Source organism: Sciurus vulgaris (genome assembly GCF_902686455.1).
Source record: "Sciurus vulgaris genome assembly, chromosome: 2".
In the NCBI taxonomy this organism is placed as follows: Eukaryota; Metazoa; Chordata; class Mammalia; order Rodentia; family Sciuridae; genus Sciurus; species Sciurus vulgaris.
Genome location: NC_136462.1, coordinates 177,105,002 through 177,132,586, shown reverse-complemented (window position 1 = coordinate 177,132,586; position 27,585 = coordinate 177,105,002). Strand labels below are relative to the sequence as shown.

At 48.6% G+C, this 27,585-nt stretch overlaps 1 protein-coding gene and 1 pseudogene across 2 annotated transcripts; both read right to left on the bottom strand.

Moving 5' to 3' along the window:
- Positions 1-830: 830 nt before the first annotated feature.
- NSFL1C (NSFL1 cofactor) lies at positions 831-22,010 on the bottom strand. The gene is made up of 9 exons (XM_079129415.1): positions 21,813-22,010; positions 19,345-19,442; positions 13,511-13,585; positions 10,735-10,900; positions 10,004-10,096; positions 8,518-8,627; positions 8,021-8,158; positions 2,758-2,922; positions 831-1,258 (listed from the first exon to the last, which is right to left on the bottom strand). Exons 1-9 carry the CDS (start codon positions 21,915-21,917, stop codon positions 1,096-1,098), a joined length of 1,113 nt encoding a protein of 370 aa, XP_078985541.1. The 5' UTR covers positions 21,918-22,010; the 3' UTR covers positions 831-1,095.
- A 1,954-nt stretch (positions 22,011-23,964) lies between these two features.
- Positions 23,965-24,876, bottom strand: LOC306653483 (large ribosomal subunit protein uL10-like; annotated as a pseudogene). Its single transcript has one exon. The product of its transcript is annotated as a large ribosomal subunit protein uL10-like (transcript).
- Between the last annotated feature and the right edge of the window lie 2,709 nt (positions 24,877-27,585).

The following is a 27,585-nucleotide window of genomic DNA, read 5'->3' as shown; positions in this document are numbered from 1 at the left end:
TGTCAGTGGAAAAGGGTCCACCCAAGACCCCATGACCCTCCACCCCACACTCGTGAGGAAGCAAACTTACGGAGTGGAGGGTCTTTGCCAGGCCGGGACCACTGCTCAAGTGGCTACAAGTCAGAGGTTAGCAGGGCAGATGACCACTGAAGTGAAACCTGCAGCCCAAAGTCACGTACTGATGTCACACTCTTCACAATTTGCCCACCAGAAGACTCTGGCAAGCCAACATGGGGGCTAGGGAAGTATGATGCTTGCCCAGCATGCCTAGGACCTTGGGTTCAGTCACTGCACGGCCATAAAACACAAAGACAACCACCATGGCAGAAGGCAGACACCCACACTTCGACACTCGACTGGCCACACAGCATCAGCGAAAAGCTCGGTGCCTTTCTGACTCGTTTCTTAGGCCAACACAGCCCACTGTACTCTTGTGGCTTGGCATGAACTGTGTCCCTCGACCTAGCTCCAAGAACAGGTGTGTGCACATGGAGCAAACAAAGCAATGACCACATAGAATTGCCAGGGAGTGGCCTGGGTGGTAGGGGGCAAAATTCACTTTGTCCTGAAGGAGGCACGCCTGCAGCTCTGACCTCACCCCGCAGGGCCCTTTGCTGCAGTAGTTTTATAGTGACATATGATATATTCTTGTGCAGCAAGCAGCTGCAAAGTCTCTTCTTGCCCCTATCACCAATAAAGGGGGAAGAGCCTGTGAGGGCTGTGGATGTGTGTTGTATGCAAGTGATTTTTATGGAGGATAGAAGGAAAGTGTCATTTCCCCCCCAATCCCCCAAGATACGATTTATAGCAATCAGTCTGCTTCAATGGGAGAGATTCCATACAACATGCTGGTGATATTTCTTCAGTTTTTTTGGTTGTTTTTTATTTTTTTCTTTAAAGTCCATTGATCGTCACAAAAACCCAGGAAATGCAACTAAGAAGAAAACAAATGTCCAACCGAGATCTAAGGACCCAGAGCAACGGAGGAGACGTGGCACCGGACCGCTGGGTATGCACGGGGGACAGAAGGGCTGACCCCACGGGGCATGGCTGCAGCGTGGAGACGCAGGAGGTGGTGAGGCAGCGGCCAGGTGGCTATGTTAACCGCTGCACGATGACGGCATTGAGCAGGTTGGCTTCCTTTAGGGTCTGGTTCTCATCGGCCAGCTCTTTGTTCGGGAAGGTAGTCATGAGGACAAAGCTGGTGGCAGCCATGGCTGGCCGGGCGTCCACGATGAAGAGCCGGATGTCGCTGATCCTGGAGGAGTGGGGGTGGTGCAGGTGATAAGCAGGACCCTCCCTGGCGCCCACCACCCTGGCTCTCAGGACGAGCCCTCCAGAGCCCCTTCCTGCATGGCAGCCACGCTGTCCTTGGGAAGCATCGGCCAGTCCCTCCCCTGCTTCCCTGGCACGAACACCAGCATCCTCGGCACGCTGCCCTGGCCTGCCCTCCGCCTTCACCTTTTTCTCCCCTTTTCAGTTATCAGGCCACACCGCTTCCTACGCTTGGGTCTCCCCAGAAGCTCCCCTGCCTCCCTTCCTGACCACACCGTGGGCCTCTGCTGGAAAGCCACTTCTCCCGGCAGCCTCGCCTACTCCTGGTTTCCGTCCCCACCTTTCTCTCATGAGCACGATCAAGTCTGTAAATAAACACTTCTGGAATGCTCTGATTACTGTCTCTTTCTGTGGACCATGAATTCCACAGGGGCAGACAGGTCTCTCTTGGGAGGTACTCAGAACTATCTTTCAGCACTCCGCAGGCCAGGAATTCCTCCTCCACATGCTGCTCGTGTCCTGAACCTGGTATGAGAGTAATGTCACCTGGAAAGAGCCCCCTTCCCCTGGAGTTTCCTTCTGCCTCCAACCCCCGGCTCCTGTGCACCTACAGTGTACCCAGTGCAAGGCTTGGGTGTGCCCGGTACAGCCCGAGACTGGGGTGCACCAGTTCCTCGCTCACTTAGCACAGGCTTCCACCTGTGAAACCACTAGGGTTTCCGAGTGGACTGAAGCTGAGGTGAGCAACTCAGGTCAGTGAAACGGGCCACGCCCTTTCAGCGCGCACCCAAGCGAGCCTTCTGAGGCTCCGGCTCACACCTGGGCTTAGCCTGGTCAACACCCAAGGGGTCAAACCCTTCACTGGTCCCACATATGGGTCCTGGCTTGGCTGGCCCATGACTGATGAAACTTAAAAGACACCCCTACTCTTAAGAGAGGAGCTGCCAAGTACCTTTACTGGTGACAGTCCTCCAGCAACCCCCTTGCTGATCTCCTCAGCTCTGGTGCCTGTTTTTCCATCTTACTCGCAGAGGACAGTTTGGCCTGAGCAGCCCAGATGGCCTGAGACAGCAGGTATTCCCAGAATTCCCAAAGACCAGATCCAGAAAAGCCTTAACAGCCTAGTGGTTTTCAGAGGCTCCAGGGGGAGGTGGAAGAAGCCAGGTGGGTGAGGTGTGGGCCCTGCACCTTCCCCCTCCACCAACCACAGCAGTTCTAATTTAACCTCCTCTATACCTGGGTTTTGGCATGACACATCCTATGAACAAAGAATCTGGTGGCTTAAAAACCCCAAGGATGAGGAACAAGATGCACAGGAGGGAGTGAGCTGTCCTTGGCACCCCAATGGAAGAGTGACAAAGGCTTCAGACTTGCAGTGCCCCTGCTCCCCTGCCTGGAGAAAGCCTGCTCAAGTTCAGAATAGCTTCCTGCTTCCCAGGCTCCAGGTCACTGCTAGCAAAGTCAAGCCAGGCGACACGGTACCTGTGGCTGTGGTTAAACTTCTGCACCAGCCTCCCGCCATCAGCAAGCCGGATTTGGATGTTTGTGGTAGGCTCTGACTCATTGATGAGGATGGAAGAGCTGGCTTTGGCTTCATTTTCCGCCTGTTGGGCTGGAGAGCTGGTATTCAACACCTGGGGGGCCGTGCTGAGGAGAGAGGAGCACATCAGGACAGGTGCTGGGAGGGAACTGTCGTCTCTGCTTGCTAGCGGACATCGACTGTGCACCTGGCCTGTGTTTGGTGCTGCTGATGTAGAGACCAGGACAGAAGAAATCTCTGCCCTGCGGAACTCACCAGTCCAGGAAAATCAACCCTCGTGCTGAGTCTCTGCTGGCCCCCTCTCTCCTGAGCTTGGGCCAGCTCCTCAGCTGTCCTCCTCCTCAGGGTCCTCACCTGCACAAGGGCTTGAAGGAGGACGCCGAGGAGGAAGAGACGGGCTCATGACCAGAAGAGCCACAGCAGTTGAGGGGAAGCACTCCATGTCCGCAGCAGAGGCAGCCTTGGCACAGTCCGGCAGGTGACTGGTTGGGATAGGATCTTCAGGCCTGTGACCCTAGTGTGACCTCACTCACACATGTTCTCACACTCATGTGCCAACTATGGGGGTGAGGAGGGACAAGATTTCCCAAAGGTCAGCTGAGTACGGGTCTGCAGGGATGAACTATGCAATGAACAGAATGTGAGGTCTGCCAAAGTTCTGAAATCACACCTTAGAAGTGGGTGGACCAGGGTCTGAATTCAATGACTAGCTACGTGACCTTGGAGAAGTACTCAAGCTCCCTTAATTTCAACAAAGGCAGTAATGGGACCTTTTTTTCCCCTTGATGTGGAACTGAAGATTGAACCCAGCAGCATCACAGGGCACTAGCACGTTCAGGGCCTTGAGAGAGGAGCAGTGAAGGCATCTCACTGACCGCCAGGTCATTCCTGATGTTACACTTACTAACCTCCTGCAGCAGGAGTGTTTCAGGGAACCCCGTTTGTGAAACACTGTCCGGGAACATGCAAATAGCACAGAGTAATCATTCTCTCTGTGAAAGTGAAATATGTGCTTAGGGAATACAAACTGGAGTTCAGAGGAGAATGCTTGCCACATTTATGTATGAGGAACTCTCCCGCTCATCCACCTCCCAGCACACGGGACTCAGACATGGGCAGGACACATGGGCAATCAACCACAGGCCTCAAGAGATGCCTGGAAATGGTGTAAAGTGCTGTAAATGCCTCACATCTTCTGAAGCTGTTTTGTTCACTAGTTTTAAGGGCATTAGGCCAACTCTCTATTAGACTATAGACAGCAGATTCCTCAAGTTAAGAACAAGTCCAAGTACCCATGACAAGGCACTCACAGAAGCTACCGCCCACCAGAAAGGGGACAGTTCCATTTCCACTCAGGCCTAAAACGAGGAGGTTGTTTCAAAGCACTTGACATCTGCTCAGGTAGGGTCGGGGAGAGGGGACCGGAGTGCCAATTACACCTACTTGGGGCAGGCACTGTTTATGGGAACTTTACACCCCTCCCTGGACCTGCACACCACACTGTGAGATAGATGTTATGTCCACTTTACAGATGAGAAAACAGAAGCACGTGTTGTGGACCGGTTCTAAAACTTTTAAATACACAATGAACAGCTTTCTCCCTCTATACATTTTGTGCATTCCCACCAGCTGGGACTTTGTCAAGCTTTCCTTTCTATGGTTTACTTCATATAAATGATATTTGTATTGAAAATGGCTTCTCAAACTTCTCTGCTCCTAGGGATCCAACATGCTTGTCATGTAGGAACTGTGTAACCCTCAGCAAGTGACTGAACATCCTGGCACCTCCATTTCCTTTTCTGTAAATGGAGATCTTCCTCTGACCCTGAATCTCTTAGGGCAGGCAGTCCAGTGAGTGGCAGCCATTATTACCAAGGAGAGCTGCTGGTGTGTATGAGATCTGCAGTGGCACCGTCTGCCCTCTGGTCTCAGTTCTATCACTAAACTAGCAGTATGGCCTTGAGAGGGTCACAAAACTTCCTAGGGTTTCAGTGCTTTTGTGTGAAACAAGGAACTGTTCTGCTGGGAGGGTCAGATAAGAAGGTGTGTGTAGAGGGCAGAGCATGGGACCTGACACCAAGGGTCTTCCACACTAGACGGCCCTGAGCTCCCTTCCCTGCACAGCCCCCTGCAGAGGCTGCTGTCTACCGCTGGAAGGCCGAGGGAAGCCTGAAGCACGGACGTGGCTGCGTTGCTCAGACACACCAAGTGGCGGAAGGTGGTGGCACGATGAACACGAGAGCTGCTTATGAAGCACCTTCACCGAGCCAGGCCCCGCACTGAGCACTTCTACACAAGAACTCACTCAGGCCATAGCCCGTAAGAGCTGGGCTCATCACCTCCACTTCTCAGGTAAGAAACGGAGGCGTAGTGGGGTCAGGTAATCTGCCCAAGACACCAGCATTGGTCTGAGGAGGAGCCAGGATACAAGCCAAGCTGTCTGGTTCTAGGTCCTGTGCTCTTTCAACATTGTCATGTTCTTGTGCCATGCCCTGGAGTTAGACAGATCAAGGCCTGGGTTTCAGGAGCCTGACCCCAAGACTCGGATTCCTCCTCATGTAAGAGTTCAGTACAATCTCCAAGGCTGACAAAATAGCTACAAATATGCACGGTACCAGGCATGTTAGAAGTACAAATGTGTCTACGTGGCTGTGCGAGAACATCTATGACACCTAGAGCAGAGACTGGAGGGAAACCCAGGGTGGCACTGACCAGCAATGTGGCCCTGGGCAAGGCCTGACCTCTCTAAGCCTCAAAGTCCTTATCTGTAGAATGGGGATCAAAACAGGATTAAAGGAGATGATGCATGGAAATGGTTCATAGCGCCAGCTGACAGGGGAAAATCCTCCAATAGCTGCTTATTATCTTTCTTCAAGATTATGCCCCGTCGTGTTGCCTGAATTCTGGACCAAAATCACTTGGAGATGGTGCTGTCTACCCATGGGCTGTAAGTGGAAGGTCCCCTAGGAGGTTCTCCCAGCCAATGCTGCTCTCAGGGGGATGGGGTGGAGGAGGAGAAACTCCAAGCCTGGGCTTCGTGCTTCTTCAAATAAGAGTGAGACACACAAAGAGCATCAGTCCAAACTGCTCTATTTGTTGTGCAGGACAGACATACTCATCTGTCCAGAGGACCAACCTGCATCTAGTTTCCTGAGAACTGCTCCCACCTGGGTTACAAGAGTGAGGGCACTTCACCCAGAGCTGGAGAGACCGAAGCAAGTCTTAGAGGCATTTCTAGTGTCTCCAGCAAACACCATGAACATCACGAGTCACAAGGAGAGCCTCAGTCACCTGTTTATTACCTTTGCAATGGAATAAGCTGGCATTAAGGTACTTTCTTGTCATAATTTCAAATCCTGAGACTTAGCTGGGCCTGGTGGTACATGTCTGTAATCCCAGTGACTCAGGGGGTTGAAGCAGGATTCAGTTCGAGGCAAGTCTCAGCAATTTAGCAAGAACCCTCAGCAACTCAGTGAGACCCTGTCTCAAAATAAAAAATGACAAGGACTGGGGATGTGGCTCAGTGGTAGAGCACCCCTGGGTTCAACCCTCAGTACAAAACAAACAAACAAAAATAAAACAAGAATAGAACTCTAGCAGGGTGCAGTGGTGCACGCTTACAAACCTGGCAGCTTGGGAGGCTGAGAAAAATCCAAAAACCAGGGCTGGGCCGTGGCTCAGTGGTGGAGCGCTTGCTTAGCATGTGTGAGGCACTGGGTTTGATCCTCAGCACCACATAAAAATAAATAAGTAAAATAAAGGTACTGTGTCCACCTACGACTAAAATAAATATTAAAACTCCCCCCAAAACCAAAATAGAACAAAAAAACAAAAACAAACAAAAGCCATAAATGGCATATTTGTTGCTCAACTGAAGTTTTCTTATAGTGCTCCACATCTAGAATGATGGAACTTCATGGATTAATAATAAACAAAAAAAATTATCAGGTGCTCTCCAAAGCTCCACCACAGCTGACATGAAGTTCACCTGGGAATGGCAGCCCCCCACGTGGCAGATGAAATGACAGCAGGCTAGCTAACCTACTTGGTTTTGGTAAGTCACAATCTGTTGCTGTCTAATGTCCTGAGCTCTGACCCTTGCTCCTTGACATGGACAGTCAACAAGGAGGTAGGGGAAGACAGGCGAGCGAGCACCAGGCAGAAGCTGAAAGGGCCTCACTGCTGCAGACCAGGCTCTGAGTCCTTCATATGGCAGCAAGGAGAATGGCAGAGAGGAGGTCCTGCTGTGCAGAAGCAAGGCAAGGAGTTCCAATCCTGGCTCTGCCACACACTAGCAGGTGCCCAAGGGCAAGCTAAAAGCCCAAGAGCCTTGGCTTTCCCTGTATAAAACCAGGACAGTACTGGCAAGGGAGGATCACTATACCAAATGCCTTTCACATGCAACCATTCCTTCAGAAAAATATTGACAAAGTGAACCCATGGCCATGGTCAAAGCTCAGTGGGACCCCAAGAGAAGGCAGCCTACCTATAAGCTGCCTGAGGCCCTGGTGGGAGAATGCAGGCGATATTAACCAACCAGATCCCATTGGGAGTTTGAATGCAAAACAGAGAATAACTATTGGCAGAGGGTAAAAAAGTGAGAAGACAAGGCAGTAGTAGAGGACACAAGGCAGGAAAGTCATGGAAGAGAGGCAGGCAGGGCCAAAAGGGAGAGGATAAAAGCCGCTGAGCTGCCACAATGGTGGGCACTAGCCTGCACAGGGGCCAACAATGCCCTTGAGGATTCCTGGATCCTGAGCAATCTACCAGGAGGCCTGGCTGAGTGGGAATTCCTTATCGTCTCCAGAATTCCCAGTTAAGGTCCTAAGCCTTTGAGAAGATGGCACTTTTCCCAAACACCCTGGATTACTGAGTCAAACCAGACAAGGACGTTACGCCTGCTGCTCACTGTGGGCAGTGCTCCGTGTGCATCAGCTCCTTTACTCCTTCTAACAATAATCCTAGGACGTAAGGACTCTCGTTAGCCCAATTTATAGCTGAGGAAACTGAGGCTACCCAGTCCAAGGTCAAGCAGCTACAAAGTAAAGAAACAGACACTTAAATTGAGGGTTGTTAATCCCAAAGCCCACATTCTCCATAGTCTTCCTCCCATTAAAATAAAATCTGAACGAGTGTGTAAATAGTAAAGGGCTATCCACAGTGAGGACGCAAGGCCTGCGGGGCCTGGCCAGTGTTCTTCCTTACCTGCCCAGTTTCTGGCCCTCACCAGTGAAGGCTTTGAAGGCTCCCTTGGGCTTCACGAAGTCCTCGTCCCGATGGTCCTCCATATCCAAGTTCACCTGTCCACCGTGTGCTAACCTCCGCAGCTCAGCCGGCACCTCCCTGAGAGGGAAAAGGCAATGCTGGGGCTTGCAGAGCGCAGGATGGCAATGCCCGCGACAGGTAAGGAGAGGGCCCAGGGCAGGAACCTGCTGCTCCACTGGCTTCCTGTCTACCTTCACCTTCTCTCTTGTCTACTTCATCACACAGACACCTATTTCTTATTTGGCCACTTGGATTTGCTCCAGACCCAAAGGGGAAAAATGGACACAAAGCTTTTGGAGCAGATCTGTTAATCTGTATTTTAATTGTGCTAAACCTGCTTCAAAAATTTTATTTCTCAAATCATAAATGTTCTGCCTCTTCCTTTCCTATCTGTCATCTCACTCATTTGTAACTCAAAGAAGGGCTTTTCAGCTCACCCTCTGCGAATAGACTCCAGAAACTGGGCATTGGCTGGATCTTGGTAGCTTCTGAGTTCACCATTGTCCAGGCTGAATCCACTTTTCCAGAGCTTCAGCACTACATGAACCTGTGATGACAGGAGGTAAGCCACTGTTATTATTTTTGGTACTGGTAACTGAACCCTGGGTACTTTACACTAAACTACATCCCCAAGCTCTGTTATTCGTTATACTGAGACAGGGTTTTGCCAAGTTGTTGAGGTTGGCCTTGAATTTGAGATCTTCCTGCCTCGGTCTCCTGAGTTGCTGGGATTACAGACATGCCACCATGCCTGGCAGGTGGTAAGCAATTAATACACTGAAAGGAACCTGGAAAGCACACTGATTTGAACCTGCAAATCAGTAGGCTTTTACTATTCCACCACATTGTTATTATTAAACAGATAAGCAAACATATGTATAGATGTGTGCAAAGGGTAATCAACCAACAACCAAGCAACAAGCACTAACCTAAAGAAAGGTGACACGGCAAGTTTAGGGCATGGGCATTGTATTAAGGAAGCCTGGGGCTGTGTCCTGACTTTGCCACTTTAGTGAGATGGCCTGAGCAGATGACTCAACTGAAGCTGTGGACTGCTCCTCTGTAGGACTGCCAGTGGGCTGGTATGCAGCTAGCGTTCTGCTAACTACCATGGCAAATCTACTCATAGACTATTTTGCAGTCATTAAAAAAATGGTATCTACAATTTTTATCAACAAGAACTCCCTATATGCATTCACAGAAATGGGTTCTAGAAGGCTAAAAACAAATGCCTCAGTAATGGCTGCCACAACAGGACAGGATTTTTTTCTTTCATTTTGATTGACTTTATTTTGGAACAAAACAAAATGATTTAAAACAATACATTTTAGAAAGTAATATCTGGGCTGGGGTTGTGGCTCAGTGGTGGAGTGCTTGCCTAGCATGCTTGAGGCACTGGGTTCGACTCCTAGCACCACATAAATATAAAGAAAGGTAGTGTGTCCATCTACAACTAAAAATATTAAAAAAAAAAAAAAAAAAAAAGAAAGTAATATTCACAAGGTTATATGAAATGTTTGTGGCATAATATTTAAGTTTTAAAAAGATTAAATTTATCCATATGGTATGATTATAAATTACAGGGAGAAGGACCCTATGCATGGTGAAAAAAGTTCTGGACAGAAATAAGGCAAACCAGAGAATCCCAGATACAATGTCCCTATGCCTTAGATCCATGGAATGCCCAGAAAACTTCATTTGTCCATTCCCTTGCCCCACCTCTTCTTACCAGCCCCTGCTCAGCCAGATGAGAGCCACCCCGAGCCCCTCTATTCAGATCACACAAGGGCACTATCTCTACAGAACCTCCTTTTAGAGGCTGCTGGTTCACATAAACACACAACCTATCCCTTGTAGGGATAAAAAAAAAAAAAAAATAGCAAAATAGCCCGTAGGCTTCCCTGCAAAGGCAGGCACACTCACGTCTTGGCTGGAGTGTCGCCTCCTTTCTCCCGCCACATAGGCAGACTCTTCCTCTGGTGCTGCCCCGAGGCGGTAGCCACCACCTGCAAATGGCTGTAAAGGACAAGTTCATAAACACCTGGTGATGGGGCTTCTTAGATTCAATGACGCGTTGTAGGCGAGAGAAAGAAAAGAGGACAGGGATCCTGACCATGCTTATTCACTACCAGATGCGCTTTCTCTGAGTATCAAACTCAGTACCCACAGGGCCAGGCACTATGGCAGATGAATTAAATGACCAGGATTAGGGTGAAAATGGGAAAGGGGAGCAGGTGTCCAGCTAGAAGGAACAGCTGCTATTAAACTCTAGTTAATTACGGCCATGTAGGGATCCGGGAGCAGGATAATTCCAAAGCCTTTTTCATTTCCCCAAAGGCGGAAATTCAGATTTTATACCAAGTTGGTGGCAATTAAGTCAATTAGGACAAAATAATGCAAAACATGCAGTTGGTCAAACTGGAGAGACCAAGCCCAACATGCCTGCAGGACCTGATCTAGATCACAGGCCAAAGGTTTGCCCCCACTTGTGGCTGCATGTTAAAGGGTGGAGGAAACTATATTAGTCTTCTACATAGGAGACCAAGTAAGCAAATGAGGGGAAAAAAAACAGTCACATCTGACTGAATGAACAGTCTCCTTCTCCAGGAGGGACCCCGAGTCCTGTGGGCATAGACAGGAACTCTCATGCTCACTCTAGGTTTACTGGTCTCTCCAGGACTCTTGGTCACTCGTTCCACAGCTACAGCTCCATGTTCCTTGGCACCTTTAAAGAGATCATCCACCAGCTCATTGGGACTTTTCTTCCGGGGAGGGCCAACAATCTGCTGTCCACTTCTCTCCGAGCCCCCAGCATAAAACCTGTGTAGAAAATAAACTTCTAATACCAAATGCACATAGAAAACAAACAGAGCTTGTGCCAGGTTCTGGGCCCAGTGCTGGGCAAAGGGCACAATGCTCGTCTTAAAGGAACTTATTGGCTAGTTGGGGACACATACACAGAGGCAGGCAGGCACAATGCAATGTGAGCAGCCATGACATCAGTAAGGGGACTCGGGCACAATGAGCTGGGGAGGACAGCCAAGGCTTCTTACAAGGGCATCTTCCAGGCTGAGTCTTGAGGATGAGGTTATCAGGTGAAGAGATCAGGGAAGGGCATTCCAGGCATGCACGGCACCATGTCAGCACAGGAGAGTGCCAGCTGGGACTTGTCCATCTGGAGACCAGCACCTCTCCAGGAGGCAGCAACTACAGTCCTAGTCAGATGATGCTACCTCTAGTAGCTCTGGATTAATGGTGGCAGTGGCGTGGTTAGTATAAGCAGCTAGGTTCCAGCACTGGCTCTGCCACTGTGACCTGTGTAAGCCAGTGCTCTGCTCTGTACACTTTCCTTGTCTTTGAAATGAAAGGGAGGAACCACATGCCCTACCTACCTGCTCCTTAAGTCAGGGCGGTGAGGTTCAAATCAGCAGATGTATGCAAAAGAATAAGCAAGAGTAACGCACACGTGAGGGGGTGACAGCACCAGAGCTCCCCCAAGACTCACCGCACCATTCTGGTGACATACATCGGAGGCAGAGGAGACGGTACTGGAGAAGGCCAGGGAAGCTCAGATCTAACTACGAGCCCCGACACACCCACACCAGGCTGTGTAATGGGCTAAGTCTGGCTTAAGATTAAGTTAGTTTTTTTTTTTTTTACTTGAGCCTGAAAACCAGTTGTCAAGTAGCTGCTTCCTTATCACTCTTATTCACAAAACCTAGGAAAATTAGTCCCAATCCTCTAATTCCTAGAATTCACCTGGGAATGTGAAGTGAAGCTTATCCTGAAGGGCAGTGTCACTTCAAGTCTGAAATACTGAGGGGGCCAAGGGCATGATGGAGGTGAAGTAATGGAAAGCCTGGACAGGAATGGTGGAGGCCATTAGGAGCTGAGCATCACACACTTGGTGACACTACCTTTCACTCAAGGAATATAAACCCTAAAATTAACACACGTTACTGAACTTTGTATTTAAAAGGAAGGTTCTGGGGAACACAATACAGATGAAACAGGAGAACACATATAATTTCCTAGCCCTCTTGTTAAAGACTAACCACTGTGAGGAAACTGCATTTCCATAACCATTATTCTACAGAATGTGTCTTAGGAATACTTGATAGAACGAGGCAGACCCATGGAGATCCAAAACCTGTAAAATGAGGCTGCAGCCAGTTTATTCTCATTCAGTTCAGGTAAAGTTCTGTTCAACAGACTATAAGGTTTTAATCAAAGGATCTCCAAGCCTTGGCTTAAGAACTGGGAGCCTTAGGAAAATGCATGCCCTTGACCTGGTATTCCCATTTCTAGGAATCATTGTAAGAAAATCATCTGCAATTTGGTCAAATATTAATACACAAAGATGCTCACTGCTCTGATATTTACAGTAGTAAAGAAACTGCAAATAGCTGAGGATGTATTTCAGTGGTAGAGTACTTGCCTAATATGCTCAAGGCCCTGAATTCAATCCCCGGTACTGACAAAAACAAAAACAAAACACCCCAAAACAAGCAAACAAAAAAACTGGAAACAACCTAAATGTTGGATAGTTCACATGACAGATTATTATTTAGCCACTGAAATTACCAGGTGTGGTGGCACATGCCTGTAATCCTAGAGACCAGGGAGGCTGAAGGAGGAGGATTTCATGTTCAAGGCCAGCCTGCACAAATTAATGAGGCCCTGCCTCAAAAAATAAAAAGGATTTGGGATGCAGGTCAGTGGTAAAAAGAAGGAAAACGCTAATGAAAAATTTCAATGACATGAAGGGTTTAAGACCTAGCATTAATCCAACAAAAGAAAAACAAAATCTGATCTTCACTGTGCAAAATACAACATAGAACAAAGACCCACTGAGAATATACCAAAAATATTAACTGTAGTTACCAAAGGGTAAATGAATGTTATGCTTTACATCAGTCCATATTTTCCACAATGGACATTTAATTTTATTATGACATTCCTAAAAGTTAAAAACAACCTGTGTATGTGTGTGTGTGTGTGTGTGTGTGCGCGCGCGCGCGCGCGCGATTCTTTTGGGGGAATATACATTTAGAAGTCTATTCTATTTATTATGTGATGTATTGCTTTACCTGTAAAAAAAAAAAAAAAGTTGGAAAGAAATCGCAAGTGCTGACACCTGGCTGTCTGTGTTGATATGATGAATGACTTTTTCCTTTTGATTTGTTCCCTCCCCTAATAGTCCTCAACAAATACACATTTTAAAGAACAATTTAACAAGACAAATCCATAAAACCACAAAAAGTAACAGAGGACAGGGATCACCACTAAGCCACAGGGAGTAGGAGTGCCGTCAGGATGTGCCCCATTCCCAGAAGTAATGACTAACAGTGACCAAGCAGGTGCTCCATGTCCTGTCCTAGGTGATCTAGGCACCACTGTGAACTCCCTGTGGGTTTTGCCAAAACTTACCTCTGTCCCTCCTCCTCCTCCTCGTCCTCATCTTGGTCATGAATGAGGTCTCTGAAAGATGTCACCCTATTATCACTGGAGACACAGAAGGAGCAAAATGATTTTAGAGAGTTTAAAGAAGGTGACCCCATCATCAGCTAGAGTTTAGAAATGGGATGAGAGAGAGTTTTTTTTTTTTTTTTTTGTGGGATGAGAAGATGTATATGGAAGAGGGTTAACCCCCTTAGGCTTATATGTAAAATAGTGTGGCATTTACTTCTTCAAAGCCACACAGGATTGAGAATAAATTAAAAAGTGATATTGTGAGGTAAAATGGAATCTACAACAGGATTACAAATCTAATTTAAGTTGTCCTGGGTAGGGGGCAATGAGGTCTTCACTATGTTAAAAGCACACCACTGGGTAACTGTTTTCATAATTTAAATTTTAAGCACTGAGGGAATGCCTGTATGCCAGGCACTAACTAGACCCTAGGACTATACAGATTGTCAGACAGCTCTTACAAGACAGTAGAATAGATGGGCCAGGCAGTCACCATTAAATCCTGTGCTAGAGGGGTACAGACAAAGCATGTGGGGCCTCGTAAACATTGAGCCTCTTAAGGGGGGATGGGGGGGGACACACCAAAAAATACCATTCCAGGCCCACCCCCTCAATCTAGGGACTAAACCCCGGCGCTCTACCAGAGCTACGACCCCGGCTGATTTTTGCTTTTATATTTTGAGACTGGGTCTTACTAAGTGCCAATGCTGGCCTCAAACTTGTGATCCTCCTCCAAAGTTGCTAGAATTACAGGCATGTACACCATACCCTGCTTAAACACCGTATCTGGACTAGTGACAAAGAACTGGTGGGCAAGGGGACTGAATAGCATTACAGGGAAGCTGCATATGCAAATGTACACAGTAACACTGTAGGACGGAAGAGGATCCAGGAAGTAGAAATGAAATGAACACGTGGGTGGGCAGCCTTGGGAGAAGAGAGGCCCTGCCTGCTTCTGCTGCAGGTCAGTAAAGAAAAGGTGTTTGTTAATACTTAGAAAAAAGCAGTGTTGTGCAGGGTGAGGTGGGGAGAACATAACAGAGGCGAGAGGAGGGTAAACTCTCTCCTCTGATGCTGTCTTATATGGCTACTTTCTTCCTAGTTTAGAACTGTTCTCAAAGAACAGGCTTAGTTTTTCAAGGACAATAAGATGCAAGTTTTATAAAGATGAAAAATTTCTGTATTTCTCACAGGAAATAGTTTTTCTAGAATATGGAGGGAAGAGGGAAAAGAGGTTTCATGAGGTCAAACAAACAGGAGTTGTTTATAAAGAAGAAAGTTCCAGCTCCATCTTGAAGATTTATTTTAAGGAGACAACTGGAACTTAAGAGGCTCTGAGCTTCCCTCAATAAGAAGTGAGAGGACAAAGACCAATCTCTACAACAAATACAGTCCCTGCTTGAGCGAGCAGAAAACTCTTGGGCATTCCTTCAGCTGAATACAACATGGTTCACAAGGATCAGAGTGCTGACATCTGTATTGGTGCCCAGACAGGCTCTTCCACTCACTCACCTTCCCTGTGGGGGGAGTTCAGAGAGGGTCAGCTCAAAGTCTCCTCCAAAGATATGGCCAGGATAAGAATCCACGGGAAAGACCCTCTCCTGTTGCCAAACTCTTTCATATACACACATGTCTGCTTGAGCAAGTTGCCTGCTCTGGTTCTGGCTGTAGGTTTTCTCCTCCCCACCCCAAGTCCACACATCTAGATTTTGAAGGTATCTGACAGATTCTGGTATCAACATGGGTGGATCCAATCCCAAGTCTGCCTCCTATTCTGGGATCTTGGGCATGCTACTTAAATTGTCTGTCTTCATTTTCTCCTGTGTAAATGGTAATAATCTCAGCATGAGTCTCCTGGGTTTCTGTGTGAGGTTGGGGTACTGACTCTATGTAGACAGAGTACTTTGCATGTTGTGACACATTTAAGTACTCCTCTTGAACAGCAATTCTCAAAGCATGATCATTGGATCAGGAAACATCAGCATTACCTGTAAACCTGTGCATTGAGAATCTTTAGGCCCCACCTTAAACCTCCTGAATAAGAAACTCTGGGAAGGATGCCTGGCAAACCAGCTTCAAGAAGCCCAGCAGATAATTCTAATGCACCCTCAAGTTTGAGAGCCACCATTCTGGAGTAATGCTTTTAAAGTCACCTTATGGCATGGCTGTCCTGGGCACATTACCTTTGTCAGATTCCTTTGTTCTATGGTCTTCACAAAATGTCTCAGAAATTTCCATTTTTTTGACCATAAAACTATATTCCCCCCAAAATTAAAAAAGCAAACAAAAAACCCCCTAAAACTGTATTCCTTAGACTACCCTGGAATCCCAAAGAAGCACAGAAGCTCTTTATTAGATTCTATTTTCTGCTTTTAATCTGGTCATCTTGGTTCTGCGTGGATCTTGATATCTTGGTATCTTCCTGTGATGATGGAAATGTTGTATCTGTGTAGCTACTGAACATCTGAAATGGGGTGAGTGCAAACAAATAACTGAATGTTTTATTTAATATTTTAAACTTAAATAGCTAACTTACTGGACAGTATAATTTTAGAAAATCCAACAACTGCAGTCCCAGAAATCCTAATAAATTACACCTCTTATTAGTTGAAAGAGGAAAAACAAAGGTAGAAACTGTTACCTCTTGCTTGACCAGTGTACAGGGGACAGAAGTGGGAGGTGCTGGGCAGTGAGACAGTATGTGGCAGGAGAGGCAGCTGTGGACTTAGTCAAGACCTTGGCCTGACTCTGTCAGTGTAGCAGCTGAGGTGCTCGACCCAAGACGGAGCACCACAGCACATGAATGGGGAGCAGACTGTCTACTTCCAATGCTGCTGACAGGTGTAAGAATACCCGTGGGAATAGCTGGACGAGCTGGAACAAGTCGGTAAGTGTTCCTGAAAGGCTAGCCCTCCCACTTCCAATTTGCTTAGGGAGAGAAAATTTAGTTAAATACCAGGAATAGTTCAAGACAACAAAGGAGATGTCACCCAGGAGTATGTGGATATGGTCAAAGTGAATGAAATTAGAGTTGCAACTGGAGTTATGAAGACTAGGACTGTGGAGTGCTGCTTAAAAGAGGGGTGGAGGAGGCAGAGGGCAAGAGTGTGGGCACGTGTAGGTAAGAGGCTCAAACAAAGGCAGAATAAAACAAGGCAGAGCTAGGATGCCAAAGAACTCAGTCTGGTTGGAACAAAGGACGAAAGAAACAAAGAAAAGCGGAAAAGCCTAGGAAGGCAGGTTCAGGGCAAACTCTGGAGGACTTTGGTGTCCATAAGGAGCAGCAGTATGCTGCTGGGGATGAGAGCCGAGATGCTGGAAGCAGAACAGCCCTGACCTGAAACCCTTGTTTTACTGACTGTGGGATCTTACTAGTGTAGCTCCCGTGTCCTCATCTGTAAGATGGGAATGGTAACAGGGCTGTAGTGAGGACTAAAAAGAAGTATATGGAAAGGCCTAAGTCACAGCCTGGCACCTACTGAGTGCTCAATAAATAACCAACTGTTATCACTGAGGATTTTACACCTCCTCCCATGGCAAGTGCTAACCTTTTTTATGTCTCCTCCTTCAAGAATGTGATATAAGCTATGGACACTTTTACCAGAAAAGATATCTGCCAAAGTACGCACAAACTTGTGCCTACAATTCCAGTTAGTCTGTAGAGCTTTTCACGTCCATCCTACAAACTCCGTCAGGAGGAGTTCACAGGCTCCACGTCACACATCCCTGTCCTAGAGTGACAGGAGCTCACTGCTTGTGGTTACACGGCAGTGGGTGCACCATGAATGGAAGGTGAGGAGATGACAGCAGCAGGTTAAGTACTCTGCAACAGCCAGGTCAGGGGGGAAGGAGGCACTTCTCAGGTTCCCTCTGGGGTGCTGGTACAAGTACGACTTATCCAGAGAATGCAGTCGACACTTTCTTCCTCGACAAGGACGATAACGAATACACCATGCCCTCCCTCTTCCTCTTTCTTGGCTTCACCATAGTGCATTACCAAGCCCAAGGCTTAATCAAGGCAATCAGACAAAGTCTCTTGGGCTAAATGTGTGCTAGTCTTTTATTCCTTTCAGGCTTACTATTAAATCCTATTTCCTTGATTATTTTACTTTTATGCTGATTTTTAAACACACATATTTGCTGTGGAATGAGACGGGGTACAAAGAACAAAGATGAGAATGGACACCAAAATGATAAAAATAAAAATGACAACAGAGATAAAACAAACTGTGCTCTAAGTGCTATGTAAGTACTGATTCATTTAATTGTGTGGCAGGCACTACTATCATTTCCATTTGACAGGTAAGAAAACTGAAGGATTGAGATAAGTAACCTGTCCAAGATCACAAAGCCCTGAGGTAGCAGAGCTGGGATTTGAACCTGCAGTTAGGCTCCCGAGCCCTTGCTCTAATAAACACTGTCTTGAGAGGACTTTGGGACTACTACAGAGGAGAGGAGTGTACCTGTGACTGGCATAGAGACTGAGTTTCTAATTCTCTCCCTTGGTACTTCTGACATACCAACATATAACAGTGACCGGAGGTAGATAACAAAGGTTCATGTTCCAGGAAATCAGTAACCTTTACCAGCAGCTGCAAGAACGGCCCTTACCCTAACAACCACATCCCAGTCAGTAAAAGCCCAGTGTGCCATCACCAACACCTCACAGCTTAATAATGCAAACAACTCGGAAGATCACCTTCTCATGACCTCTCTTCTCTCCAGATGGGAGGCTGAGAACCATGTGAAGGGAGCAATGAGATTTGGACCTACTGTTCCTGCTTCAAAGGGAGGAGATGTCCTTAAACCTCAGATGCACTCAGAAGAAAGATCATTTACCACATCATGGCAAAGAAAGATCCTTTTTGCATTTGGGGTTGAATTCAAATCCAAATAAAATTTTCTGGCTAAAACAGGCCAGAGTAGATGCAACCAGGCTAAACCAAGGGGAACATCAGAGTTCAGACACTTCTGTAGGAAGAGGTTCTGCCTGCTTCCTGAAGACCAGCACCGTCCCACTCTGTAGCTCACAAGAGTGATCTGCTATGGGAGGCAGGGGGCCAGGAAAAGTGACGCAAATGGGATCCCAAAGGTTAACACTGTCACCTCCCTAAATCAACTTGAGAAGAGGTAGGTTACACAAGTTAATTTTATACAAGACTTATTTTCTTCTTTCTTTCTTTTTTCTTTTTTGGCTGCCCAGGGAGAGCCTTGCACATGCTATACCAGCACTCACCCACGAAATTCCAGTCCCCTCTTTTCATTTTGAGACAGGATCTCACTGAATTGCCTAGGCTGGCCTTGAACTTGTGATTCTTCTGTCTCAGCCTACGAAGCGGTTGGGGTTATAGGTGTGTGCTGTCACTCTCTAAAGACTTCTTAAGGGCATTAATGGACATCCCAAATCACTGAAGCAGCATTTGGCCTAATCTTTTCACATGTACAATGTCCTGAAAGGAAGTCCTTTGGCTTCTATTTAAAACCTCAAGAGATGGAACAGTCACTCCTTGTGTTTCATAAATAAAAGAATATAAGGCCCTCAAAAATCTTAAAAGTAGATTCTGTAGTTTCTCTCAGAATTAAATTATATCAACACTCAGGTAAGACTTAAACAAGACTCTGTGCAGGAAATGATGAGGTTTTCAGGGAGTTACTAGTCACCACTTGGTCTAATTGTCTTACTGGAACCCAGTGGCCCACATATCCAGGTCTGAACCCTCTGTCAAGTCAGAAAATAGCTCCTCATCACTGCTGGAAACACTCATGTAGCAGTAAGTGAAGTTGGCCCTTACCTGGGGGCTGTGCCTCTGGATACTGAACTGGGGGTTGCCTGCGAAATGGTCACAATGTCTTCATCCCCTCCGTCCTCGTAAAAGCTCGCTAGTGCGATCTGAAACAGAGAGGTAGTACCTTGGACCCTTAAACCGTCCTTCACCTAATACGTATCTCATTTGAGCACAAAGGAACAAAAATACAGATACAGCCCACACGTACAGACGGCTTGTGTCTGGGGCCATAGAAAATTAAGACCAAAAGATAGCAGACGAACTGTTAATCTTCATATCACCTGAACAAACTCCACCCATGAAGGGGTAAAGAAGGCAAGAAGGAAGATCAGGGTGGAAGACACTCTTAATTCATATTTTACAAAGTACAAGCAGCATTTGTTTACTGAACACTTATGTGCCAAATTGTTTTGAGCATTTGAGATGTGTTAATTCATTTATTCCTCACAGAAACCCATGCAATTAGTACTAATACTGTCTCATTTTATAACTGATACAGAAGCACTCTGAAGTTAAGAAAATTGCCCAAGGTTAGGATTACTAAGGAGTGGAGCCAGGTTTGATCTCAGGAAGTGTGCTCAGACCCTCCTTTTAAGTTCTAAGTCAGGAAATGTGGGGTCACTCTTCTTTCTGAAGCCTAGTTTCTTTCTTTCTTTGGTACTGGAAATTTACCACTAAGTCATATCTCCAGTCCTTTTTGTTTTTAATTTCAAGACAGGGTCTACCTAAGTTGGTGATGTGGGCCTCAAACTTGTAATCCTCCTGCCTCAGCCTCCTGAGTTGCTGGGATTACAGGTGTTGACACTGTGCCTAGTTTCTTACTCTGTGAAATGGGGATACCTGTCCCATCAACCCTGCACACTGGATGAGATGATTCATTAAGATTTAAGCACTACCACATCTTAGCTCTACACATACAGAGGGACTATATAAGAGTCCTTTGGCCATTTGTGACCATAAGTCTCACCAAATCAATTACAGGCATTTACTAACCATTTCTTTATACTCTGCACAAATAAATAAGAAAGAGCACTGAGCTCTACAGAGATGAAGACACCACTCCTATTCTCAAGGAGACTCTGAGTGTACAGACTCAGTGTACAGAGGCACTGAGCTGTCATGGCACATACTCAGCCTGTGGGGGAGTAGTGTGTTATCTTGGAACTTGCACTGAACTGACATTCAGAGAGCCTACATTCAAGTCCTGGCCCCTGCTAGGTAAGTCACAGCATATACCTGAGCCACTTTCTCCACAGAAAGTGGAATGAGACAGATGACCTGTTGACCATTACATTATGTTCTTTCAGGGAGAAGATTTTCTATTTTGCACTTCTGCTCAGCACAGGGCCTTTCTGCTGTGTCTGTACAGGTATGTGATGCTTTAACTCTTACATCTGGGAAGCAATTTAAATGGTGGAGTCAGCAGATCCAGTTCAAATCCCAACCCCACTACTTACTGGCTGGGTGACCTTGGGCATACTCTTGTCCTTTGGGATGCTAATTCGTCATCCATAAAATGGGGCTAGTCTTTACCTGTCTGGTTAGAATCAGACAGAACTGAGTTCTCCACTTGGAGGCCAGTAAGGCCTTCCATGAGCAAGTCACTTAATCTCAAACCTCAGCTGCAAAACGTGAAGGTTAAATGACACAAGACATGTAAAGCAGCTAGAACAGTGCTTGTGGTAAGTACTCAATAAATATTAGTCATTCACCATCATCTACCTAAGACGTAGGCTGGCCAAGAACATTTATGCAACTCCTTCTATAATTAATTACTGAGGGCTTCTTACATGCCAGGTATTGTTCTAGGCAATGGGGACTCATCAGTGTGCAAAAATCCCTGTCTCGTGAAGCTTATCTTCTTAGTCAACAAGTGTTTAATGAACACTTAGTATGTGCCAGTGAATTAAACAGTAAATTCTACGAAGCTCCCATTTTACAGGTAAGTTAACTATGGGGAAGAGGCTTCAATCTTGCGCCACCTCCCCAGAGGTAGTTTCTCCCAGCATTAGGTAAGAGGGGGCGTGGGCCAACTCCGGGGCCAGGTTCTTCCCTCCACCGCCGCCACGCCGCGGCGACGGAATCGAAGGATCACGTCATCCGGCGCGCGGTTCCACCCTGGAGCCGGTGGCTCGGACCCGCCGGGCCTCCGACCCGCACCCGGCGCGGCAGCCACGCCCCCAGGCGACCCTCTCCACGCCTGCTGCGGCGGTGCCCGGAGTCCAGCCGACGCCGGGAGCCGGAGAGGCAGAGGGGGAACTGCTCCGGCAGAGCAGACCAGGGCTGGCCCGCGGCCCCCGACTCTTAAGCGGGGCCGGCGACGCGTGGCAAGCGGCCCCAGCACCGTGAGGCCTGGGTCGGGCCCCGACCGGGCTGGGATGACTGTGCGCTTCGGCCGCCTCCGGCTTAAAGCGCCAAGCGCCCGCGCCCCGCAGTCCCCCGCCCACCCGACGCGGCCCGCCTCGCGGCGCTACCTGCAGGTCCCAGCCGGCCGACTCGAGGAAGAAGCGGGCCCGGTCCTCCTCGGCGCCAGTCACCGCCACGAACTCCCTCAGCGCGTCCTGTCGCTCCGCCGCCATCTTCGCCCCGTGCGCGTCTCAAACCGCTCCGGCCGCCGCCGCACAGCCCCAACCCTGCTACCGCGTTCCGCTCAGCGGTCGACACAGCCCAGCCGCTGGGCGCCCGCCCGCAGGCCCCGCCCCACGCGGTGCCTCACGCAAAATCCTCCGTGCGGAAAGCCCCGCCGCTCCGCGCCCTCTGGAGGCCGCAGCGCGGATCGCGGCTTAACGGCGGGAGTGGGCGGGGCGGAGGATTAATTTATTCACCGGTTCATTCACTTGTTCAAGTATTTCCTGAGGCCTGGCTATGTATGGCCTGATGCGGTTCCAAGATTATGGATTTGGCAGGGAATGAAGTCCCTGCCCTCTTATAGCTTACAGTCTGGAGCGGGGGCTGTGCCCAGACCTTGAACCTGTCAATCTTTTCCGCACAATCTTTTCGTGGTTCTGAGTCTCACTCTGCACAAGAGACAGTCTCATGGCCTGCAAGACCCATGTGAGATGAACCAACTCCTCCATCTCATTTTCTCCAGTTCCCACTATGTTCCCTGCTCCAGGCACCTTGCTCCTCTTGCTGTTCCTGGAACGTGCCAGGTGTGTATTGACCTCAGGGCCTTTGCATTTGCTGCTTGCCTGCTTTGCTTAGAGCATCTTGCTTTCGCTATCTGGGCAAGGTAATTTCCCACTTTCTTCTGCCCCTGCTTCAAGGGCACCTCCTCAGACATAAATCTATCTTTAGGTACTCAGCTTCTTTTCCCCTTGTCCCCTGCCTTGGACTCTCTTCCCTTTCTCACCTCCTGCTCATTCTTCAGGTCTCTGTTTATGTGTCCCCTTCTCAAGGGAGACATTGTCCAGCCACTGTTCAAACCCCTCTTAATAAAGTCACAAACAACATGACACAGTAGTTGCTCTCTTGGAAACTTTGAAATATAGCTGGGCACAGTGGTGCACACCTGTGATCCTGGCTACTCCAGAGGCTGAGGCAGGAGGTTGGCAAGTTCAAGGCCAGCTTCAGCAACTTAGTGAGACCCTGTCTCAAAATAAAAAGGGCTGGGGATGTAGCTCTCAGGGGTGGAGTGCTTGTTTAGCATGAGCGAGCTCCTGAGTTTGATCCTTCATTTAAAAAAAAAAGGGGGGAAAACAAAATTTGATGCATATTAAAACTGTGCAAAAAACCACTTTATATTTATATATGAAGTGTGTTAAGGTCCTGTAATACCAGCTACTCAGGAGGATCACAATTTTGAGGCAAGCCTGGGCAACTTGGACTCTGCCTCAAAGTAAAAATTTAAAAAGGGGCTGGGTGTGCAACTCAGTGGAACAGCGCTTGTGCAGCTTGCACAAGGCTGTGGGTTTAACTTCCAGTACCATGAAGACAAAACAAAACAAAATAAAAAAGTATTAGGGTCTAGGTTCTGGGTATTATGAGCAGGTTTTCAGCTTTACTGGGTCCTGGCGGAAGGCATAGGAAGAGGTACTTTTTTTTTTTTTTTTGTGGTATGAGACTTCTTGCCATTTCAAGGCCACCTAGCCCTCGCCCTGTTCCTCAGCCCCTACTCCTTTCATTGCTGTGCCAACCCCACATGCCCCACGACCTCATGGAAAGTCCAAGAGGCCAGAGACTCGTGGTTGACTGTCAACAAGGTCTTTGCACCAGGAAACTAACAACGATTTACCCCAGCTTAAAGATCCGTGGTATCTGGGCATGGTGGCGCACACCTGTAATCCCAGATGCTCCCGAGGCTGAGGCAGGAGGATCACAAGTTCAAGGCCAGCCTCAGCAACTTTGAAAGGTCTTAAACAACTTAGTGAGACCCTGTCTCAAAATAAAAAATGAAAAGGGTTGAGGATGTGGCTCAGTGATTAAGCACCTCTGGGTTCAATCCTTGGACAAATTAATTAATTAATTAATTAATCTGTGGCTATTGGCTTCTAAAATCCCTCTGTTCAGCTGGTATTCCAGTCTCTGAACCCAGTCATCACCTCTTCTTCAATTTTTTTTTTAAGAAGTAAGCCTTTATTTCTTTGTTTTGCATACAAAGCTGACTGAGTTGTTGCTTTTTGGTGATCAGTCGAAGAGACCCAATCCCACATCCTCATCCGATTCTGTTCCTAGGCCTCAACCTTGGCTGGGGCCGCAGCAGCAGGAGCAGCAGTAGTAGCAGCAGCCACTGGGGCAGCAGCCACAAATGCAGGTGGATCCACCAAGAAGGCCTTGACCTTCTCAGCAAGTGGGAAGGTGTGCTCGGTCTCCACAGACAAGGCCAGGACCCTCCGGTACCCACGGTACCCACGGATGATAGAGTGGGCACTGACTCAACAGCTGGATAACCAAACTGCAGACAAACACCAGCAACATCGCGGCCAGGAAGCGAGCGTGCAGAGTCTCCTCTGTGAGGTCGAGCACTTCGGGGCTGGAGAAGCTGCCGTTGTCAAACACCTGCTGAGTGATCAGCCCAAAGGGGGAGATGTTTGGCATGTTCCGCAGGGTGGCTTTGCCGGCTCCCACCTTGTCTCCCGTCTTTTGTCAGCTGCACGTCACTCAGGATTTCCATGGAGCCCCTGGAGATTTTAGTGGTAATGCCTAAAGCCTGGAAGAAGGAAGTCTTCTCGGGCCCCAGACCAGTACTCCGGGCTGGTACAGTGACTTCACATGGTGCGTGGCACCAGCACGGCCAGCAGCTTGGACCTCGTTGGCCAGCAGCATGTCCCTGATCTCAGCGAGGTCCTCCTCGGTGAACACAAAGCCCACGTTCCCCCTGACATGAGGCGACACTGTCTCCAGAGCCGGGCTGTTTTCCAGATGCCCTCGAAGGGCCTTGCGCATCACCGCGTTCTTGCCCGTCAGCGCCACAGCCTGCCCCCCCGCCCCCCCCCCCCCCCTGACATGCGGATTTGCTGCATCTGCTTGGAGCCCACATCGTTGAATGATCTTGAGGAAGTAGCTGGACTTCCAGCTCGACCTGTCTTCCCTGGGCATCACGGCGGTGCATCAGGGATGGCCACGCAGGGTTTAGAGACGATGTGGCTCTCACGAGGACGCCTGGCGAGAGGAGTTCTTCACTTTTGTGCCACTGGGGGGAGCTCTTTCTTAGACTAGGGGATCCCTTATGCCGTCCAGAAACCTTGGGCCATCCTTCCCCGTAACACTACCTAGCAGTTAAGGTTTACTGAGCACTTACTATACCCCAGCTACTCTTTTGAAATTGAACTCAGGGCCTTGTGCTTGCAAGGCAAGCACTCTACCAGCTGAGCTATCTCTCCAGCCTGTCCAGCTACTCTTAAAAGAGCCTCAGGTACACTAACTCGCTCATCCTTGTGACAACCTATGAAGTGAGTTCTATTTCTGTCATTTCCATTGTACAGATGTAGAAACCCAGACTTCCAAATGGTCTTGAACCCAGGCATCTTGGGTCTCTCAAGCTTGTGTTCCTAACCACTGTACCACTCTGCCTGTCCTGCCACAGATTAATTAGTTAATTAATTAATTTGCTCCAAGGATTGAACCCAGAGGTGCCTAACCACCGACCCACATCCCCGGCCCTTTTCAGTTTTTATTTTGAGACAGGGTCTCACCGAGTTGTTTAAGGCCTTTCAAAGTTGCTGAGGCTGGCCTTGATCAGGTCGCTGATCCCCAATTCCTTGGTCTGGTTTCTGCAGGCAGCTCCAGATGATCTACCTGGAAGAATTTAGGAATTGGACCAGAAGCGGATGTGAGGACCTGAACTAGAAACTACAATTACAGAACACTGAGATCCAAGAGTCCCGAACAGACTTGGGTGTGTACGTGTGGAAGACTCAGCTTCAGCACCGCTTGCAAATTCCATAGCCACTACACCCCCAGCTTCACGCCCACCTTGTAGACCCACCACCGCCACCTCCTGACCCACCCAGCCTTTAACCCCTCCAGCCCATTCCCCAGCCCCCTCCGGTCTCATCCCACCTGCCTGCCCACCCCAGCCTCACCTCCAGCCCCACCCCATCCTTCCTTCGTCCCCCTCCTATTGCCTCTCACTAGTGATGGCTTCATCAAGGGCAGAGACTGTGTCCCCAGGGTCAACTTCCCCTCGGACCTCCCTGTGGAGTCCCCCAAGAATTTGGCCCTCCGTCAATCAGCAGCCAAGGGAGGGCCTCCAGCAGGTGCCAGCTCTAGCCGGCTCAGATTGAGACAGGGATTTTGGAGAGGGGGAGAGAAATGTCGATCTTAAGGCCAACACCCTCAGGCCATTGAAATGCAAAATCAAGCCACTGAGATGCAGAAACGACCCTGGCCCACGCTGCCCTGGTAAGATGAGAGAAATACACAAGCGCAGGAGAGCACGTGAAATCTGCGGCCCCACCCTGGCTCCACCCCAGTCGGGCTCCTGGTTCGCCTTCCTAGGAATACTGGAGCCTCAGCCCCAGGCAGGGCTGCTTCTCACGCCTGACTGCCGCCCGCGCCCCCGAAGGTGCAGCTGCTGTCCTAGGTGAACAGACCTCTGTCTCTGCTTCTGTCCGGCTCCTGCTGAAATTCTTTTCTGTCACGAATGCCAAGAACCCCGTGGGTCCTGAGTTGAGTTCTCCCTCTCCTCTGGGCCTCCTTGGACCCTCTCCAAACACGTGTTTTCTCCCATGACCAGATGACACTGGACCCTCCAGAGACTCCTGCACAGAATCTGCCAGCCCCTGTCCCCCTCCCTGCCCCACCGCCATGCAAAGCGGGGACTATTCCTCTCCTCACAGCTTCCCCAAACCAACGCAGGACGACCATAATAAAACAGCAGTGCGGTGAGCCAGCCAGCGAGGAGAGACTGCAGTCATCAGCAGGATGGGGCAGGGGCGCGCTCCCACCTGCCCTCTGCTCCCCTGTCCCTTTGCCCTCCCGCCCCTGCCTAGCCCTGTTGCTGAAGAGAAGCCCTACCTGGAATGAACTGCTAAAGCGCTATATTATTTTGTATTTTATTTTTTGGCCAGCGAGGATTGAACCCAGGGGCATTATACCTCTGATCCATATTCCCAGTCCTTTCTAGTTTTTATTTTGAGACAGGGTCTCACCCACTTGCTGAGGCTGGCCTTGAACTTGCGATCCTCCTGCCTCAGCCTCCCTAGTCACAGGGATCATAGGCATGTGCCCCTGTGCCCAGTTTCGCCTTTTCAGATTCACAGCACCCAGGCGGCCTTTGTAACAGCTGTCCTTAGTAATTAGACGCCAGGGGTCGGACTCTATCGCGATGCCCTGGAGAAGACACAAGCCAGTCCCCAGCCTCACATGTTCCTCCCCTTCCCAGGAAAATCCTTCACGCTCCTTGGCCTTTGAGGATTTGAGCTAGCCTCTTTATCTTCTTCTGTTATCATCATTGTTAATAATAATAATCCTTCCTTTTTGCAGTACTGGGAATTGAAACTCATGATTTTTTGTTTTGAGACGGTGTAAGCAAAAATAACCAAAATGGTTCCGGCACCATAATGAAAGTACAAATAACCAGGACAGGAGCAGATTTCATGGATCAGTTCTGTCTTTTACTCAGCAGCAGAGTCAGGCATGGGATGGACTCACTTTCTGGGTAGAAGATGGCCCCGGGTTACGGGAGGAATCTGTGCTTATACAGGTCACACTGAGAGTGACTTCACCACGGAAGACGCTAACGGAACTTGTCAGCTCTCAGGAAACAGGGGGCAAGAATTTGGAATTTATTTTTAACTGGGCAAA